This window comes from Malaclemys terrapin, chromosome 1, assembly GCF_027887155.1.
Source record: "Malaclemys terrapin pileata isolate rMalTer1 chromosome 1, rMalTer1.hap1, whole genome shotgun sequence".
In the NCBI taxonomy this organism is placed as follows: Eukaryota; Metazoa; Chordata; order Testudines; family Emydidae; genus Malaclemys; species Malaclemys terrapin.
In genome coordinates, this window is record NC_071505.1 from 351,989,904 (window position 1) to 352,009,126 (window position 19,223).

The window sequence follows — 19,223 nt, forward strand, 5'->3', positions numbered from 1 at the left end:
ACTGAGCTGGGTGGAAACCTGTTTTTGTGGCTGTAGTTTTTAGCTGTTTCATAAAAGCCTCCTGCTTAAGAAGGACGGCAACTCCATTGACCGTGACACACAAATAAATTCATTGCATCTAATACAACCCAGAGGAGCAATGCCAGTTCATGGCCAGAGCAGTGGTGCTGCTGGGGGCGGGAGGGCAGGACTCCCATCTCCTATTCTCATATCTGGCATCGACTCATTGTGTGGCTTTGAGTAAATCACCTCTGTGTAGCTAAGTCTGTTCATGTCATGGATAGAACGCTGCCTTCCAGCGAGGATAAAGAGCTTCTACATGTAGAGATCAAAACCACCATGCAGAGCGTATGTTAGACTCAACTTCACAGTTCAGGTTCAGCCCCTGGGCAATGGGTGCCCTGTAGTTCCAAATAAGGTGCTGTGTACGTGTGTAAATAGGTGACTAATTGTAGGTGTGCCGTTTATCTCCCTCCCTATGAGCTACCAACGCCACGCCAGCCTCTGTCCAGCATCCTGCCTTCCCAACTATTGGAGGGTTTTTTTCTTGAGCCTCTTTCAGCTGTTATTACCCTAGCTTCAAAGCTGACCCCTTGCCCTACCCCCAAGGCCAGGCTCAGGGAAAAGGGCTCCCAGCCAATACTCATTGCAGGGATCCTACCTGCTACAGGCCCCCAGCAAAGAGGAACAAAAGGGAAATAAAAGCTAGTCTGTCACGTTGACACAGCACAGTAAGGCCAGGAAAGGATTCAATGTCACTTTGACTGTCTAGTAAGTGATTCAGGGAATAGGGCCCAGCACCATCTCACCAGCCAGCTCTGAATGCAGGTCGGTCTGACAGCTAGAGCACCAGGAGAAAAATTCAGATGTCTTTATGACTAAAGAGCTGGTGCAGCCTGTCCCGAATCTGTTTGGTCCTCACCCCGTAGGTGATGGGGTTTAGCATGGGGGGCACCAGGAGGTTCACGTTGCCAATGAGAACACGGAAATGCAGGGGCACATTCTGGCCAAACCGGTACGTGAGGGAGGAGAAGAGAGCTGGGATGAAAAAGGCTAAGATGGAAAAGAGATGGGAGCTGCAGGTCCCAAAAGTCTTGAGCCGGGCATCCTTTGTGGGGAGGCGGAAGATTGCCCTGAGGATCTGGGTATAGGACAATGCAACAAAAAACATATCCAGACCCTTCACACAGAATAGCACAAAGAGGCCGTAGTAACTACTGATGCGGGTATCAGCACAAGCCAGCTTCACCACGGCTATGTGCATGCAGTGCGTGTCGGGGATGATGTTGCTTTTGCAATATGGCCATTGCCTCGTCAGGAGGGGATAGGGCAATATGAGCATGGCACTGCGCAGCACCACGGCCAGTCCAATCTTAGCCACCATGGGGTTTGCCAGGGTGGTGGAATGTTTCAGGGGATCACAGATGGCAATGTATCGATCAAAAGCCATGGCCACAAGGATCCCAGACTCCATCACTGAGAAGCAGTGAATGAAGTACATCTGGGTGAGGCAGGCACTGAAATCGATCTCCCTGGAATTGAACCAGAAGATGCTCAGCATTTTGGGCAGCATAGATGTAGACAGGACCAGGTCGGTGATGGCCAGCATGCAGATGAAATAGTACATGGGGGCATGGAGCCTCGGCTCCCTCTTCACGATGAACAGGATGGTGAAGTTCCCCAAGACGGCTGCGACGTACATGGTGCAGAAGGGGATGGAGAGCCACACATGGGCCGCCTCCAGGCCAGGAATGCCCAGCAGAATGAAGGTGGAGGGGTTGGTGAAGTCGGTTGTGTTGGAATATGACATGGAGTAGGGGAGACGGTGTCCAACTCTGAGGCAGAACAGTGTCTCCTGCATGTACCGTATGTTCCCCTGACTTCCTGTATGTGCCCAGGCTCTAGGGTGATGGTTGCAGCATAAATACCTGTATGGAGAGACAATGTTAATATGCTACACTACAAGCACTACTGGAAGCTGTTCTCAAGGGTGAAGCAGATTTTTCACTCTTCACACATAGAAAAATGATATTTTCACTATTCAGAGAAATAAATTATGAACAACTGACCATACTAATGCCAATTCCATATTTTATGGTGTTCCGTACATTAAGAATTCCTACATATCTTGGTATGGGAAACCTTAATAGGCAGCAGTGGGAAATGCGAGTGTGGATACTGGCTATTCATCATTGTTCCTTAATACAATGAAACCCAGGCTAGAGAGTCCATTCTGCAGGGAGTTCCCCATTCACCCTATTGTTCAAAATCTAACAGTGGAAAAGAAACAAAGCTTTGACAAAACATGAACCAGAGGGGAAAAAACTAGAAAAAAACCCAACTAGAAAGAAAACCCAACAAACAAACCCCCAAACAAACCCAACTAGAACCAAACTCAGGGAAAAGACCTGGGAGTCATTGATAGGAGCTCCATGAAAACAGTTACTCATTCACAGCCATGGTGAAAACAAAGACAATGTCCGTATGCCTAAGCAATGGGGTGAAGAATAACCTGCTCTGGACACGTGCTCAGTTGTGGACACTCAGTCTCTATGAAGGATATAGTAGATAGAAAGGGGATTTCTGAGACAGGCTATGAGAAAGGGGGAGGCTGCCATATGCGGACAGACTGAAAAGCCTGGGACTGTTTAGTTTAGAGAAAAGGCAAAGAAGGGATCATATGATAGAGGAGAGCAAAATGAAGAAAGAACTGATTACATTCAAATGGACAAACACAGAACAGTTCCCAACTAGTAACATCTATAGACACTTCGTGTTTCAAAAGGGCTAATATTCCCAAAGGAGATGCAAAATAGCAATAAACTGATTGGGAGGAAAAAATTGAAGAGAAAAAATGAGAATGAAAATTGGAAGTTCTTGAAGAAGAGTGTATTAGATTGACAAAAGGCCACTATTCCACTATCCAGAAAGTAGACAACTTTGGACAAAAACCCGGTTTACTGATAAAGCAATTGGGGAGGGACAGGATGGGAAGCAATATATAACAAATGGGGAAAAGGGAAAATAGAGAGAGAAAAAAATACAAATTGGAATGTATGAAAATTGATAAGGGATGCTAAAAACATCTTGGAAAAATCCATGCTTCGCAGGTTTAAGGATCACAAAAAGGAGGTTATTAAAGTATATTAAGAAAAAAAGAAATCCTAGAAAAGGTTTAGGCCAACTCTTTGAGGGAGAAACAAAGTTTGTTAATGTTGCAGAAAAGGGAGACGTGGTCAAGAAATAGTTGAGTTCTGCATTTGGAAAGAAGCAGTATAAGGTACTCATATCACAAGTAGTGATGAAATAGTTTCCAGTCCATTAACAATCAAACATGGTGATAAACAGCATCTACAATTGAATCTTAGACCTTCAATCACCAGAGTTGTGAACTGACTGATCAAGTGCACATCTCACTCGGAACCAGAAGTAAACAGTGAGGCAGCTGGAGAGACAACAGGGGGGAAAAAAGGGTGGAGTGGGGAAACAGGGCAGTTCTGTGTTAAATGTAAAGTATTCTGTAAAAAAAGGGAAAGTTTAAAAAGAAAAAGATTTTACAAAATGAAGAAAGAATGGAAAAGCTGGTCTAGGATTAGTTAAAATAAAAAAGTCGTAAGATTATAATTAATGCCGGTCAACAACGTGGTTTATGGAAAACACGTCTTGTCAAATCAACCCAATTTCATCCTTAAATGAGAGTACCCTTTTAACTGATCAAGGGAACCAAGGAGATGCAATAGAGCTTGATTTCTGTGAGGCATTTCTTTTAGTAGAGGAAAAAAATAAGATAAAAAAATGCACACTATACAATATCAGTATAGCACATGTAAAGTGGACTAAAAACTGGCTAATTGATAGATCTCAGAAAGCAGTTCAGTATATTCATCAATGATCTCAAAGCAAATGCAGAATCACTGCAGTTAAATTTACAGATGACCCAAAGATTGGCAGATTGGCAAGTGACAACGATGATGAAAGGGATAGAAGGCAAGCCATATGAGCAAGGGCCGAAGCAACCATATGTGTTCTGTTTGAAAAAGAGGAGATTGAGGGGGAGATGGGAGCGATCTTCAGATACTTGAAAGGCTGCGATAAGAAAGATGGAGGAAAGTTATTCTCCCTTGCAGCAGAGCACAGGACAACAGGCAGTGGGTTCAAACTCCAGCATAGCAGATTTAGATTATATCTGAGAAAAAACTTCCTAACTGTAACAGGAGGAGAATGGACCAGATGCCTTGAGAGGCTGTGGAAGCCAAAGGTGGCAGGACACCCAATTTTCTGGGCTGGTTTAGATACAACACATCCTGCATCTGGGCAGGGGATCAGTCTAGCTGACGCTTGCATTCCTTTCTAACCCCATAGCTCTATGATTCTATAATGTAAAATCCTAGAGTGGAACAGGTCTTAGTCACACATAAGTTATGAAGCTCGAATCAGGGGTAGCTGGGTAAAATTGAATGGCCTGTGTTATACAGGATGTCAGGCTGGATGATAAAATGGTTCCTTCTGACCTTAAATCATATGAATCTATCAGCAAAGAAAGTAGATCCGGCATTTGTATTTACTCTGTTTCACAACCCACAAACAAGGGAACATTCAATTACATTGAAAATCTGACCATATAACACTGAGAAAAGAAAATTGTCAAAATGCTTCATATTTGGCCTGTTGTACTCCTTGCCACTGACATTATTGGAGCAAACAGCTTAGCTGAATAGGATTCACAAATGGATCGGCCATTGTAGGTGGTTCTGGGGGCACCCTTAGTTAAATCTGTCTGACACCATCAATTAGGAGACCTCATTTTCAGTTGTTTATATGTTTGCCAAACTTTAACCATGTGGACTTAAATTAGCAAAGCTGGGTGTCTGCTTCTGGCTGAATTGTGTTTTGAAAATTTCAGGCATAACAGTTCAGCCAACGTCTCAAATGAAGCTAGAAGAGACAATGTCTTGCCCATATTGAAAAATTCTTATAGTTATTCCAGTGAGGAGCTCTATCACCTCCATGCTTTCCAGCAGATAAAATTAAGGTAACTCCTCCCTGACCCCCCGCGTTAAGAGCCAGAGCCCTGAAATGCAAGAGGAGGAGGTGACAGTTTCTCGGCATTAACACACATCTGGCTCCTGAGTTCTTTACTCAGTTCTTACTCCACGGAGAATTTTTCCTCAGTGGGACCTGAGCAAAATACAGGGCATAGCTTCCAAATTTGGCCTTGTATTGTACATCTACTAACACTTTTCATTATTAAGGATCCACTGTGCCTCTAAAATGCAGCCTCCTCAGGGCTTGAGGCTATTGGCAGGGGCAGGTGGGTGTTCACAGAAAGGAATGGGATTTTGGACAGTGATAAAGGAGCAAACTCACCCCTGTGGCAAGGACCCTGGGTTGTTTAATGGCTGTGCAGAGCAGAAAGGAAAACAGACCTATTCTCTATCCCATTACGCCCATTTTACACCGGGTTTGTCGAGCAGGTGAGCTCCTCAGCAAGAGATGGGTACCTGGGAATCCTGAGATAGAAGTCTCTTTCCTGTGAATCCCCGTCAGGTAGCCGTGTCCCACACCTCTCTCACCCCAGCATCTGCATCAACATCCCAAGCCGAACCCAAACGCAGGGTGTGCAGCATTTATAATAGAGCTCTGTGCAATCCCAGTGGGGTTCGTTCAGCCTCTATGGGCGAAGCGGCATCTGGATGTAAACAGGCTGGAGACCGGAGACACTCTAGCCAGTGACTCTCTTTCCATGTCTGCACTTCTTTGGGTTTTGTCCAGCTTTAGGAGTAAAAAGTAATTAAGGGACCTTTCCAAAGGGAGATGAAAACTGTGGGGCTCTCCTCGGAGTCAGAGAGCAATTGGCTGCTCTGTGTATTTGTGTATATTAAAAATATTATAGTTGATTAGGAAGAAAATGGGGGATAACAACTTGGCCTCCGTAGAGTCTGATACCCTGTAAATGCCCACGATGTGTAGGTAGATAGTAAACAGACAGATCTGCAGACAGATGACAGAGGGGAGACATGAGCACTTTCTGCAGGCACACGGGGCTGTCGCTAAGACATCAAAGATCAGTAATTCTCATCAAGAACTATCATCATACGGTGCTGCACCTTTCATTGATGGATCCTGAAAACACCTAGCTAGGTAAAGTCCCTATGAACATATCCCCATTTTACAGATAGGTAAACTCAGGCAAAGGGAGGCGTCACTTGGTGAAGGTCCCACAGAGAATGACAGAGAGAACTCATGAGTCCTGACTCACCTACTGTAACAACAACCTCTCCTTCAGTAAATGAGCGCATGACAACTGGGAAATGGACTCATTGTCTAGGAGGACTTGTTCGTTGGGTGGGTGTGATGGAATTCTGAGGGGTGTAACCTGGAACTGGGATACCGCTGAGCCCTCTGGCTTACTAATCTGGGCTCCCTCTCACACTGTGGGGTTATGGGAAACCGCTATCCTCTCCAGGTGTTGCACTTACACAATCATACACAGACAGGGACACACCCAGCTGCAGTTTCATGAAAGCTTTCACTAGCCACCCATGAACCAACAAGAGAAAGGTCCAGCCAGTTCCTCCCAGCTCCCCAGGCTCTGACCCCAGAGCTGTACTGTCTTGCCCTTCTGAAAAGTCTGACCAGTGTAAGTTTATTACCCAGTCTGCCCCTCTCTCAATGTAGAGAGGACAATGCACCAACTCCATTTCCTGAGGAGATTTCCCTTTTGCATTTCAAACAACACTCTGTTTTAGGAATAGATTTTAAGTGACTATAAGTAAGAGCGTACTGATCAAGGTTCGTTACCTCAGAAATAAACAATATTACAATGTATGTTCTATACACTAAACAAAATTGTAATCAATCCGTGTCTCACCCAGATGGTACAAACATCCCACCAGTCTTCCATACCCCTTCAGCCTGGGACCACAGTCTCAGTTCAGTCCTTGTTCCTAAGTTGCTTCCACATGTTGAGTTGTGGAGGGAGTGAGACCATGTGGAGGGAACTTCATTTTGTAAAGGAAAAGCCCCCAGCACAATTAGTGGGAAAGTACAGCATAAAATGGAGTCCAGTGTCACATGAGCTGGTCACATGCCCTTGCCATTACCCATATCCTGGCTAGAGTATTCAGAGGAAAGTCACAGGTGCAGATAAACTTCTTCTAAGACCTATTGTGATTTTTAATGGGCCATTACCCTGAATGGTACATCCACAATGTGCTGGCTAGACTGGATGTAAACTATATTGTGAATGTTACCCTGGAGTTATCACACTTCAAATACTGGTACTTCATCAATATTCATAACTTTAGGTACAAAAATGATACATGCACACAAATAGGGTAAACCTATTCAGCAAATCATAACTTTTCCATTGAAACCTAACGTGACATACCTTAGATAAAAGACATCATAATCATATCACCTTGGTAAATATGGGGGTACCAGAGTGCAGCTGGGGGGCACAGAATGTCACACCTCCCCCCTTAGTATTAGACACTGATTACTGCGGAGGCAGTGTGCCAAAGCCCCCTTTAGCTTTTGACCATACAACTCCCAAGTTTTGCAAACATTGTAGTGTTACCCACAGGTCTCATTGCAAAGGTCTGTGTACCTTTTAACAGTTTGTGGAGCAGCCTAGTGATCTCAAAAGTCAGGAAGTGTGCCTTCTCTGCATCACTAAATTTTAAATTTAAATTAATGGAGATATCCTAGCTCCAGAAGGAACCTTGAAAGGTCATCAAGTCCAGCCCCCTGCCTTCACTAGGCAGGACCAAGTACTGATTTTGCCCCAGATCCCTAAGTGGCCCCCTCAAGGATTGAACTCACAACCCTAGGTTTAGCAGGCCAATGCTCAAACCACTGAGCTATCCCGCCCCCATAGAAAACATCGTTTTGTGTCTGTGCAGCATGGTTAACCATTGTGTTTTTCCAAATGGTGATAACTCAATACAGATATTCACCAAGGCCATGAGGTGTGTCCTCTTCCACACAGAAGACCAGGTTTATTATGGTTTCCCTGCTGTGACAAGCTTTGAGCCTGTTTACAGTTGTTAGCTGAGAAGCAGTATCCCCATAAGGCTTTTTGTTTACTACTCCTATTATGTCAAAAACTTTCCCCAAACCATGCATATTACACTTTTCATAGGATTTAGCATCAGTACCAAATTCTTTGTTATAAGAATAACCATTAGCTAGAAACTTTTCATAATGAGATTTCACAACAACACTAAAAGTTGTATCCCAAGTATGAATTTTGAAGAATTGTTACTATACCACGCCTTTTGATCAGACAGTTTGGTTTGTTCAATACCTTTTGTGTCTTTCAACTCCTTCCTGAATCTTAACATGTGTTTATTTACTGTTTTTTCTTTCCCCTCAGTGTCCCGTTCAGTAGGGATCTTAGTCTAATGACATCTTTGGGTTCTTGGTATTCCACGGTCAGGTGAGGTAAGGATATAAGGGGACTTTGCATGTTGGCTAGCCCTCTGTGGAGCTCCTTCCCAACCCCAGGGTTATGCCCATGTGAAAAATCTACACCCTCACCCTCGGTCGTTCCCTGCAATCCCTACTCTAAGCACTGGGACCTTTCCCACCCCCCTTTCCTGGAGAGTTGTGATCTGTGCTTTCTGGACTAAGAAATGTTTACTTTCTCAGCAACCCTTACACAGCTGCTTTCTGTGTCTTACCAGCCCATGGAATTTCCTCCTCCCCTCTCTCTGTTGGGGCATTAGCATTTTCACAAACAACTGTCTCCTCAGTAGGATCTACATTCTGTCCTAAAGAGACTGAGTTAGTTTTCAGAAGCTCGTCAGAAACAAAGTCCTGCAAAATTGGGACCTGCATTGGGGTACCCTCCATCATCCCCCGCTCTATCACTGAGAGGTCAGTTGTGTGACTGTTTCCCTCCAGGAGGTGAGTTACACAGTTCCAACTCACAGTGTAAGCCAGAGGTTGGGTGCTTGGGTACACAGATGCTGAATCATCCATTCTGTTCTGGGCATCCTCCCCCATTTGATCAGTGAGGAGACATTCCTGTACTCCCACCATTCCTCCCCCAGTTACCTCCTCTGGCCCTGCTCCCCAGATACATACTGCTATGCTCTCTAGAGTGGGATCTCTCCCCTGCCCAGCCATGAGGGGCTCACAGCTAACAGCTTGGACAGTTGTCTCACTGACAGGCACTACACCCTCTGAGATTCCTGAGGTGGTGTTGCCTCCTGCTGCAATATTAAAGGACTCTCACCCATCTCCTCAGTGGTTTCCACAATTTTATCATCCCTCTCTGTGTTCCCCTCTGGGAAACATCCTCCTATGCCCCCTAGCATTGGGTTTGTCCCTTGTTTAGCTGCAACCTGGACATTTTTCTCCCTGACAGGCAATGCACTCTCCTCCCTCCCTGAGGAGACGCTGCCTTCAGCTGCAGGGCAGGAGTTGGTCTCAACCATCCCCATCCCAGGAAGCATGCAGCTTCTCCCGGCTGCAGAGGAATCAAGGAGAGTCTCTCTCATTCCTTCAGCAGTTCCTGGGACTTTCCCTCTGGTCCCAGCAAATTCTCCTTCTTCCTGGAGGCGGATACTTTAACGGCCCAAGCTACATGGAATAAATCATAACCAATTAGCAGATCAATAGGGTTATCATCTACTGATAATACAGCTTCCAAATCCTTGGGTTCCATGTGAACTTTAGCCATATGTACATGGGTTTTGTGACCTCCTACTAATAAAAGCTCTGCCATCTGTCCTGGCAGTGTGTCACCTTCTTGCACTATGCTCCTTCTAACCACAGAAATTTCTGCTTCAGAGTAACAGCCGTGTTAGTCTGTATCCGCAAAAAGAAGAACAGGAGTACTTGTGGCACCTTAGAGACTAACAAATTTATTAGAGCATAAGCTTTCATGGACTACAGCCCACTTCTTCGGATGCATATCCGAAGAAGTGGGCTGTAGTCCACGAAAGCTTATGCTCTAATAAATTTGTTAGTCTCTAAGGTGCCACAAGTACTCCTGTTCTTCTTTTTGCAGAAATTTCTGCCTGTATTTTCCCACTGAAGGTGTTCCCTGCCACAGTTGCTGACAGCCTTGATGTGCTTCATGTCTAGTTGTGCAGTGGCTAATTTTACAGCCGAGTATGATAAGTGACAGGTGTCTGAGAGGTTTCTGGGCTCAGGGTCGCAGCATTCCCATGGGCTACCTGCTGTCTGCTTCCTCCCAGCACTGGGCATTGATTCCTCATGTGGTCAGTGGAATTACACTGATAGCACCTCCTGGGCTCTTTTGCTTCTACAGGAGATTTGGGACGGGGTTTAGAGGAATGGGATAAAACAGAACCTGCTTCCCACTAAGTGTAAACCCTTCTGACTGTGGTTTATTCACAACAGACGCTTGTGTCTGCTCAAAATCATCAGCTAGAGAACCCATCCCATCCACAGGTTTCATATTTTTGTCCAAAGACACAGTTTTACATCATCTTTATATATGTGTAATAAACGCTCCTGAGTAACAAGATCAAACATTCCTTCAAAGCTTCTAACACCTTTGCCCCTTACCCACTTCCCCATCAAATCTTTCATTTTGTTTAAATATTCCACATTCCTCATGCCAGCACCCCTGTTAGGATTCCTCAATTTCACTCTATATCTTTTAGGGGTAATCTGAAATTATTTCAAAAACATTTAGTTGAATTTACAATAATCTAAAGCATTCTCAATTGCCATTTTATTGAATATACGCAGTGCTTTACCAGTTAATTTTTACTAATGTGGGCATCTTCTTGTTATCAGGAATCTTATGAATCACACACAGCCTCTCAAAGGTAGTGAAGGATTCAGCAATATCACCTGCCTCATTGTATGCACAATCCAACTGTTCCCAATTTTGGATTTTTGAAGAGGTGGGAATCAGTGGAGTGCGAAGTTTCTGGTTCTGCTTTTCCAGCAAGTCCAATTGGTGTTTCCACTCTCCCTCTCTCTCCTCAGTTTCTTGTTGTGTTAGTTCCATAGCCCTCCTGTGTTCAGCCTCCTCTCTGGCAGGCTTCTGCCTGCTTTAGCTCCACAATATTCATATGTTCTTTTTCTTTATCTGCTGTCTGCAATCTGAATAGCTCCAACTTCACAATTGTTTTGCTGTTTTCACTTATTTTGCTGCTTTTCTGTCCCTGTTTCCCTTTCCTGAAAAAAGCAAATTAATTGGTAACCTCTTTGACTGATCTCCAGCTACTACACTTAAAGTCTCACTGAAAAATCTCTGCACCAGTGTCTGAAGTGCAAATCTCACTCAGAACAACAAGCTGTGCACTTCATCCTGATCACTGCGCCACTATGACCAACTTCCCTGGGGTGCAACCTGGAACTGGGGTACAGCTGAGCCATCTGGCATACCAGTCTGGGCCCCCTCTCACACTGTGATAAAGTGAAAAGTTACAAACCCCTCCAGGCCCTGCATTCACACAAACATTCACAGGCAGGGACACACCTAGCTAAGTTACATGAATGCTTTCGCCAGCCACTCATGAAACAACAATAGAGAGACTCCAGTCAATTCTCCCCAACTTCCCAGACTAGGAGAATGCACCAGCCCTGGTTCTTGAATAGATTTTCCTTTATACTTCAAACAACAGACTGGTTTAGGCAAAACAAATTAAACCAGCTTTATTAACTTCAGAAAGATAAATTTTAAGTGATTATAAGTAATAACTGTACAGATCAAAGTAGATTACCTAACAAATAAGGCAAAATCAGAATCTGAGTTCTGTAAACTAGAAGATATTTTCATCAAGCAGTGTCTCACCCTCATAGTACAAACAGTTCACTAATCCTCCATACACACAGTGGAATTTCTCCTTTCCAACCTGGGACCACCTCCCCAGTCATAGCCCTTTTCCTCTAGCTGAGTTTTCAGATGTTCAGCTGTGGGTTGCAGTGAGACCAACTGGTGATGTCACATCTCCCTTTTATAGCTTCTGCCATATGGGGGAAACTTCATTGTCCCAAACAAAGCCTGCAGCACAATTAGTGGAAAATACAGGCACAAGATGGAGTCCAGTGTCACATGCGCTTGTCACATGCCCTTGCAAGCTTCCATGAGTCACAGCGGGGGCCATTACCAATATTCTGGCTAGAACGTCCACAGGAAAGTCCATCAGGTGGGGATAAGTTTCTTCCATGGCCCATTGTGTTCACTGATGGGCCATCCAGTTGAATAGTCCATTCACAATGTGCTGTCTAGACTGGAAGTAAACTACCTTGTGGGACTTAACACAGGAGCAAACACATTTGAAATGCACATTTATAGTCAACAATTGATACTTTCGATACAAACATGAGACATTCATACAGATAAAATAATCATATTCATCAAACTATAACTTTTCCTTAGACATCTCACATGATATATTTTATACAAGATTTGTTGCAACTATATAACTGTAGTAAATATGGGGGTGGAAAGGTTCTGCTTTGGGTTACAGCATGTCACAGCAATATATCTATCGAACTAGATCTCTCTGATCTAGTAGTTGTATTTTTATATAAGGCATACATCCATGTCCTGAAAAATACTACATTCTGGTCTGTACGACAGGAGGAAAGCATGTTGAGGTTCAGAGTAGAGGAAAATGAAAGAGTGTTTTCCGCACTATCCATCTCACACACAATACATGATCCTCTCAAAATGTCCCCCCCCTTTCCTTTTTCAGCGAGTGTCACCTGCACTTTCTGTTTGTCAGAACTCAGCATCAAACACATTGCTGGTTCAAAAGACAGTTTGCTACAGTATCTGAGGAGCCATTTGTCCCATCAGAAATCATAAACATTTTCATGGCAAATCCAAAGGAACGTAGCCCCCTTACAACCCAAGCGATGTCAGATCAATCTCTGGGAAGGTGTTTAAGGAGGTCTGGTTGTATATTTGGTTTATGTCCATCCCTGTCAGTCTTGTCGTGCCACTGAAGCTTTTGACTACCGTGTGATCGCTGGCCATGTAGTGGCATTCCTAGGTATGCCAACTTCAGAATCTGCTGGTCTTTCATGCTAGTAATGTGTCCCTATCAAAAAAGCTGCAAAAACTGACACAGTGCTGATGGGGGCTGTTGCTGGGTTCAAAATATCCTCACTCCTGACCTTGTGCTACCACCTGATATGGAGCAGGCGCTGGAGATTCTGAGCATTGAAAACGTCAGCCCAGAGTTCCTCAGCCTTCCTCAGCCCCCACATTTCTCTTCCATCCATGGGAGCTGGGGAACCCATTGTTCTGTAGATCTGCAGCTTTGTAGCAAGTTTGCTGCCATGACATCCCCACAAAGGCTGCAGAAGAGAGCAGGGTAGGAGCTGCTCCTCTACGAGCGCCCACATCTTTCGAGCAGCCTTCAGCCCTGTCTCTTAAGCTGCCACTTGTCCATCAGTCCCCCCAGACAGGTTAATGCTGAGCTGGGTGCAGTTTTTAGCTGCAGGCTGCTTGACGGTAATGGCAAAGAACTTAGTTTTATCTGGATTAATAACCAGACTAATGTGCACAGCTTCTTGCCCTGCCAGATCAGCTCTCAGATGCAGTGATTCACAGTGCTACACCTGCAATTTCCACTGAAGTTGATGGAATAACAGCCCTTAGAGCATTTGTAACTGGCACCTAGAGTGGGATGCAAATTAGAGGTGACAGAGATAGGGAGCCGTGTGTGTGTGTGTGTGGGGAGGTGAGTTACAAAGAAAAGGGAGATATGGACCTAAATGCATGGAAAGGATGAGAGAGAGAAAGAGAGAGAGAGAGAGAGAGAGAGAGAGAGAGAGAGCGTGATGGGATGAAACCCACTAGAACAGGGGCTCCCTGCCTCTGCCATTCTGGGGAGCACTTTCCAAGGGAGAAACAAATCCTCTTCCTGACCCCAAACCGGCACTGCCTGGTTCAGGAAGCATTTCCTTCAGGGGAGCCCGGCTGAATCAGTCTGAGAACCAGAGTACTCCGGGAAACACCGAGGGCAGAGGAGCCACATCTGGGTGAGGAGAACATCTTGTGGACACCTCCCCGCCCAGCCCCACTCCCCTTCCACACACAGTCCTTCAACATCTGTGTAGCAGGTCCATGTTTGCTGTCACAGTCTTGCTCAATCTCCCGTGGGTGGACAGACACCACACAGCTGTGTTTGAGTCCCACACACTGGACCCATGTGCTTTTGAGTCAGAGCAACGTTCAGGCCCTGCCTCTGGCTCTGAGTTTCTAGGCCCACTCTCACTGCAAGCAGAGAGCTGCACACCAAGAGACTAGGCCCTGAGACCAGTTTCGTCTCAGTTCCCCCAGACTCTCCAATTGGTTCAGCAGACCCTTCCCAGAGCTCCCCCTTGGGTGCACTCTGTTTCCAGTTTCTCTCTTTTGGGGCACAGGATCATTAAAGCAAACAGACCCAGGCCTTGCAAAGGGATTCTGTGACACATGGCCAGAAAGTGTTAAGATACTTGAAAGATGATTGACCCAGGTTCACCCCTTAGAGACACGTTAGAAAATAAATCTGATAGCGTCTAACTAAACATTCCCTAACCAAACTATTTCTTCTAGGTATGGAAAGTACTTTTTCATACCTGGTTCAAACCTTATACAGCATTTCTGCTTATAGCATTGCTGTTCCATGCTCCTGCAACCCAGAGAACAACAGACAAAGGGAAAGTTTTTTCCCCCGATTTTAAAAAGTTCTACCTTCCCATGGGCTCTTTTGGTCAGGTGCCAACTACTTTTCTTTTACCTGTGGGCTTGCTAACCCTTTAGAGGTGAAGCAAGCATTGAACAGACACCAAGAGGGATTTTACAGCTAACTGGCTGGCTGCGTATCCATAAGGGAGCTCTCCCCCTTCATTTATCACACATGCCTTCTCCTCCAGCTGGATTCTGTCTCTCTGCTGCAGCCATAGCCCTGCAACCAAAGAGTCCCCCTCCCGCCCTTGTGCCTCTCTCCTGGCCCAGTTTTTTCTGGCTCATCCAGTCGCTGTGTTTTTAAAGGGCTGAACCAACACCTCTTCTCTGTTCCCTCTTCTTAGGAAGTTCCATTCCTTCCATGCCCACCCCTCTGTAGAGAAGCTGGAGAAAACTGGATTTTATGTAGACTACAGTTACTCCCATCTTCTCTCCCAGTGAGATCTCATTAGATGCTGATAGCCTTTAATGACCAACCTATTTATAGACAGATGCCTTCCCCTCAGCCACCTGCCTCTGACCACAACCATGTGAGGAACAAGTATAGTAAAGGCCCAAAGACATAAGGATACAGATGGCTCATAAAATCAAACGTGAGTTAATAAGGTTTCCACCCAACACACTTTTACCCCGACAGTCTGGTTTTTGGCTTCTGTGTCTGAGTGACATTTAAGGTGGCCAGGTACCCAGTTCTCAACTGGAAAGTCTGGTCGAAAAGGGGATCTGGCAGTGTCCAGTTACTGCAGGGTTGGGGGAGGCACCAGGTCATTAACCCGTGCCAGTCCCTGATGATCTAGAGCCATCTCCTTTTTGCAGGAAGGGTCCTTGACATGATGAAGCAGCTCCCATCCCACCCCCAGAGCAGAGGGAGCCCAGCTGGGCAGGGGCACCATGTAGAGAAGTCAGGTGGGCTCTAGCCTACCCTGAGTTTCATACCTGAGGTCTGCTCACAGTGCACACCCTAGCCCCAGATGTAGCTCTTAACTGCAACACAGCTTGACTGTGGTATGTGATGAGTTCTGTGGGGCTCCGAGCCTCTGCCTTTGTTTATAAACAGAGGCAGGGTAATTAAGATAACAAAAGGCTTGTCAAAATGATGGAGTCAAAAATAGTGTTACCCATCAAGAAAGAGATCTTGGAGACATTGTGGATAGTTCTCTGAAAACATCCACTCAATGTGCAACAGCAGTCAAAAAAGCTAACAGAATTTGGGAATAACTAGGAGAAAATATATACAGAAATATAATATTGCCTCTATATAAATCTATGGTAGGCCAACATATTGAATACTGCATGCAGGTTTGGTCACCCCATCTCAAAAAGATGTACTGGATTTGGAAAAGGTACAAAGAAGGGCAACATAAGACTGGTACTTTTCAGCTTTGAAAACAGTCGGCTAACGGTGATATGGTATAGGTTTATAAAATCAAGACTGGTGTTGAAAAATCAAATAAGGAAATGTTATTTACTCCTTTACAAAACACATAACTAGGGGTCACACAAGGAAATTAATAAGAAGCAGATTTAAAACAAAGAAAGTATTTCTTCACAATCAACCCGTGGAATTTTTTGCCAGGGGATGTTGCAAAGGCCAAGACTATAACAGGGTTCAAAAGAGAACTAGATAAGTTCATGGAGGATAGGTCCACCAATAGCTAATAGCCAGGATGGGCAGAGATAGTGTCCCTCACCGCTGTTTGCCAGAAACTGGGAGTGGGTGACAGGGAATTAATCACTTGATGATTACTGTCATGAATATAGGGGAAGGGTAGCAACTTTTATGTATGCAGTAGCATAAAATCCTTCCTTGGCAGCTGTACTGGATTGCCTTACCTGTACTGTTAAACAGTTCAAATAACCTAGTTGGTACCTGACCAGAGGGACCAATGAAGAAAGAAGATACTTTCAAATATGGGAGGGGTGAAGGATTTGTTTGTTGTTCTCTTTTGTTGTTTCCTCTCCGGAAGGAGGGAGAAGACAAACAGGTACAATAGCTCATGAAAATATACCAGGAATAATCCATCTGAAACCACAGAAACTGTGAGTAGGGCAAGGAAATGCGTTAGGTTATCTTTTGTTTTGGCTTGTGAATTTTCCTATGCTACAGATGTAGTTTTATTCCTGTTTTTTGTAGCTATGAAGCTGAGTCCAGAACAGAATACTCTGTGTTTTAAATCTTTTTATTACCCTGCAAAGTTACCAGAAATCCTGATTTTGCAGGTGTGATTCTTTTATTTTTTTCTTTATAAATAAAGAACCTGATTAATTTCGGTGTCCTGAGGACAAACGGTCTGTTCTGTTCTCACATTGATTAGGCAACTGGTTGGTATATTATTCCAAGCCTCCCCAGGAAATGGGGTGAAGTGACTTGGGGGGATATTTTGGGGATATAGGGATTCCAAGTGACGCTTCCCTGAATTTTTGTGTAAATCAGTTGGTGGTGGCAGCAATACCGTCCAAGGACAAGGGAAGTAATTTGTGCCTTGAGGAACTTTTAACCTAAGATGGTAGAATATAAGCTTAGGGGGTCTTTCATGTGGGATCCTACATCTGTACCCCAAAGTTCAGAGTGAGGGAAGAACCCTGATAATGACCAGATTAGATCATGGAGGATAGATCCACCAATGGCTAATAGCCAGGATGGGGAGAGATGGTGTCCCAAGCTGCTGCTTGCCAGAAACTGGGAGTGGGTGACAGGGCATGAATCACTTGATGATTACCCTGTTCTGTTCGTTCCCTCTGAAGAACTTGGCATTGGCCACTGTTGGAAGACAGTATACTTGGCTAGATGGACCATTGGTCTGACCCAGTATAGCCATTCTGATGTTCTTATACAGACCCCAGATGTCTCTGTTGCCTGCCATAATCTAATAGACTCCCCTCCCCTCCTAGAACTGAGATAGAACCCAGGAGTCCTGATAGAGTCTCTCTCTCTCTTTCTCTCTCTCTCTGTAGAGTTAGTAACAAAGTAAGAATATACTTTAAATTTTTAAACCTAACCACCATTCTTTAAGTGACTTGCCACAAGATGTCAAAACACTTTAGTATAAGATCTGAGTGGGTCTAATACTTATTTCTCTTTCTTTCTTTTATATAGGAATTAGATGCAGTGCTCCTGTCAGCTAATTGCTAAGTTATCTGCCAAAACCCAAGAGTTTTCAAGAGCCCAAGAAGTCCCTGGAATCATAGTCAAGGTGGATGCACCCTAAAAAAATCTGAAATGTCTTCCTTGCAGCTGAGGATGGGGGGAGTGAGGTGGAAATGATCCAGTGAGTGACGGGGGAGGGGAGGAGAGAAGCAACTGATGGGGTGGGATCTTGGGCAGAAGAGGCAGAGCAGGGGCACAGCCTTGGCTGAAGAGGTGGAGTGAGGGGAGGGGTTTGGGGGATGCAGTTACCAGCAATTAGAAAGGTGAAAACCCAATGAATTGTACATAGACCAATTCCCCAGTTTGTCACGCTGACACAGCACAGTGAGATCAGGAAAGGATTTAATGTCCTTTTGACTGCTCAGTGAGTGATTTAGAGAAGAGGGCCCAGCACCACATCACCAGCCAGCTGTGCAAGGAGCTCGGCCTGAAAGCCTGAGCACAAGGAGAAAACTTTTAGGTCCCTTTATGAGTAAAAAACTGGAGCAGCCTGTCCCGGATCTGTTTGGTCCTCACCCCATAGATGATGGGGTTTAGCATGGGGGGCACCAGGAGGTACATGTTGGCCATGAGAACGTGGAAATGCAGGGGCACACTGTGGCCAAATCGGTGCGTGAGGAAAGAGAACAGAGCTGGGATGTAAAAGGCTAAGATGACAAAGAGGTGGGAGCTAAAGGTCCCAAAAGTCTTGAGCCGGGCATCCTTTGTGGGGAGGTTAAAGATGGCCCTGAGGATCTGGGTATAGGACACGGCAATAAAAACCACATCCAGTCCAATCACAGAGAATACCACAAAGAGACCATAGTAACTACTGATGCGGATGTCGGTGCAAGCCAGCTTCACCACGGCTATGTGCTCGCAATACGATTGGGGGATAATGTTGGTTGTACAATATGGCCACCTTCTTGCTAGGAAGGGATAGGGTAGTGCGAGCATGCCACTGCGCAGCACCACGGCCAGGCCAATCTTGGCCACCACATGGTTTGTCAGGATGGTGGAATGTCTCAGGGGATCACAGATGGCCACGTAGCGATCCAAACCCATGGCCACGAAGATCCCAGACTCAATCGCTGAAAAGCAGTGAATAAAGTACATCTGGGTGAGGCAGGCACTGAAATCGATCTCTCTGGAATTGAACCAGAAGATGCTCAGCGTTTTAGGCAGGATGGACGTGGACAGGACCAGGTCAGTGACGGCCAGCATGCAGAGGAAATAGTACATGGGCCCATGGAGGCTCGTCTCCCTCTTCACAATGAACAGGATGGTGAAGTTCCCCAAAATGGCTATGGTGTACATTGCACAGAAGGGGATGGAGAGCCAGATATGGGACACCTCCAGCCCAGGAATGCCCAGCAGGATGAAGGTAGAGGGGTTGGTGAAGTCGGTTGTGTTGGAATCTGACAT

The 19,223-nt window shown here is 45.2% G+C and overlaps 2 protein-coding genes across 2 annotated transcripts; both read right to left on the minus strand.

Annotated features, from left to right (window-relative positions):
• Window positions 1-862: 862 nt before the first annotated feature.
• LOC128833141 (olfactory receptor 52R1-like) lies at window positions 863-1,861 on the minus strand. Its single transcript, XM_054021104.1, has one exon. It carries the CDS (start codon window positions 1,859-1,861, stop codon window positions 863-865), a length of 999 nt encoding a protein of 332 aa, XP_053877079.1.
• Window positions 1,862-18,275: 16,414 nt separating this feature from the next.
• Window positions 18,276-19,223, minus strand: LOC128833149 (olfactory receptor 52R1-like). Its single transcript, XM_054021117.1, has one exon. It carries the CDS (start codon window positions 19,221-19,223, stop codon window positions 18,276-18,278), a length of 948 nt encoding a protein of 315 aa, XP_053877092.1.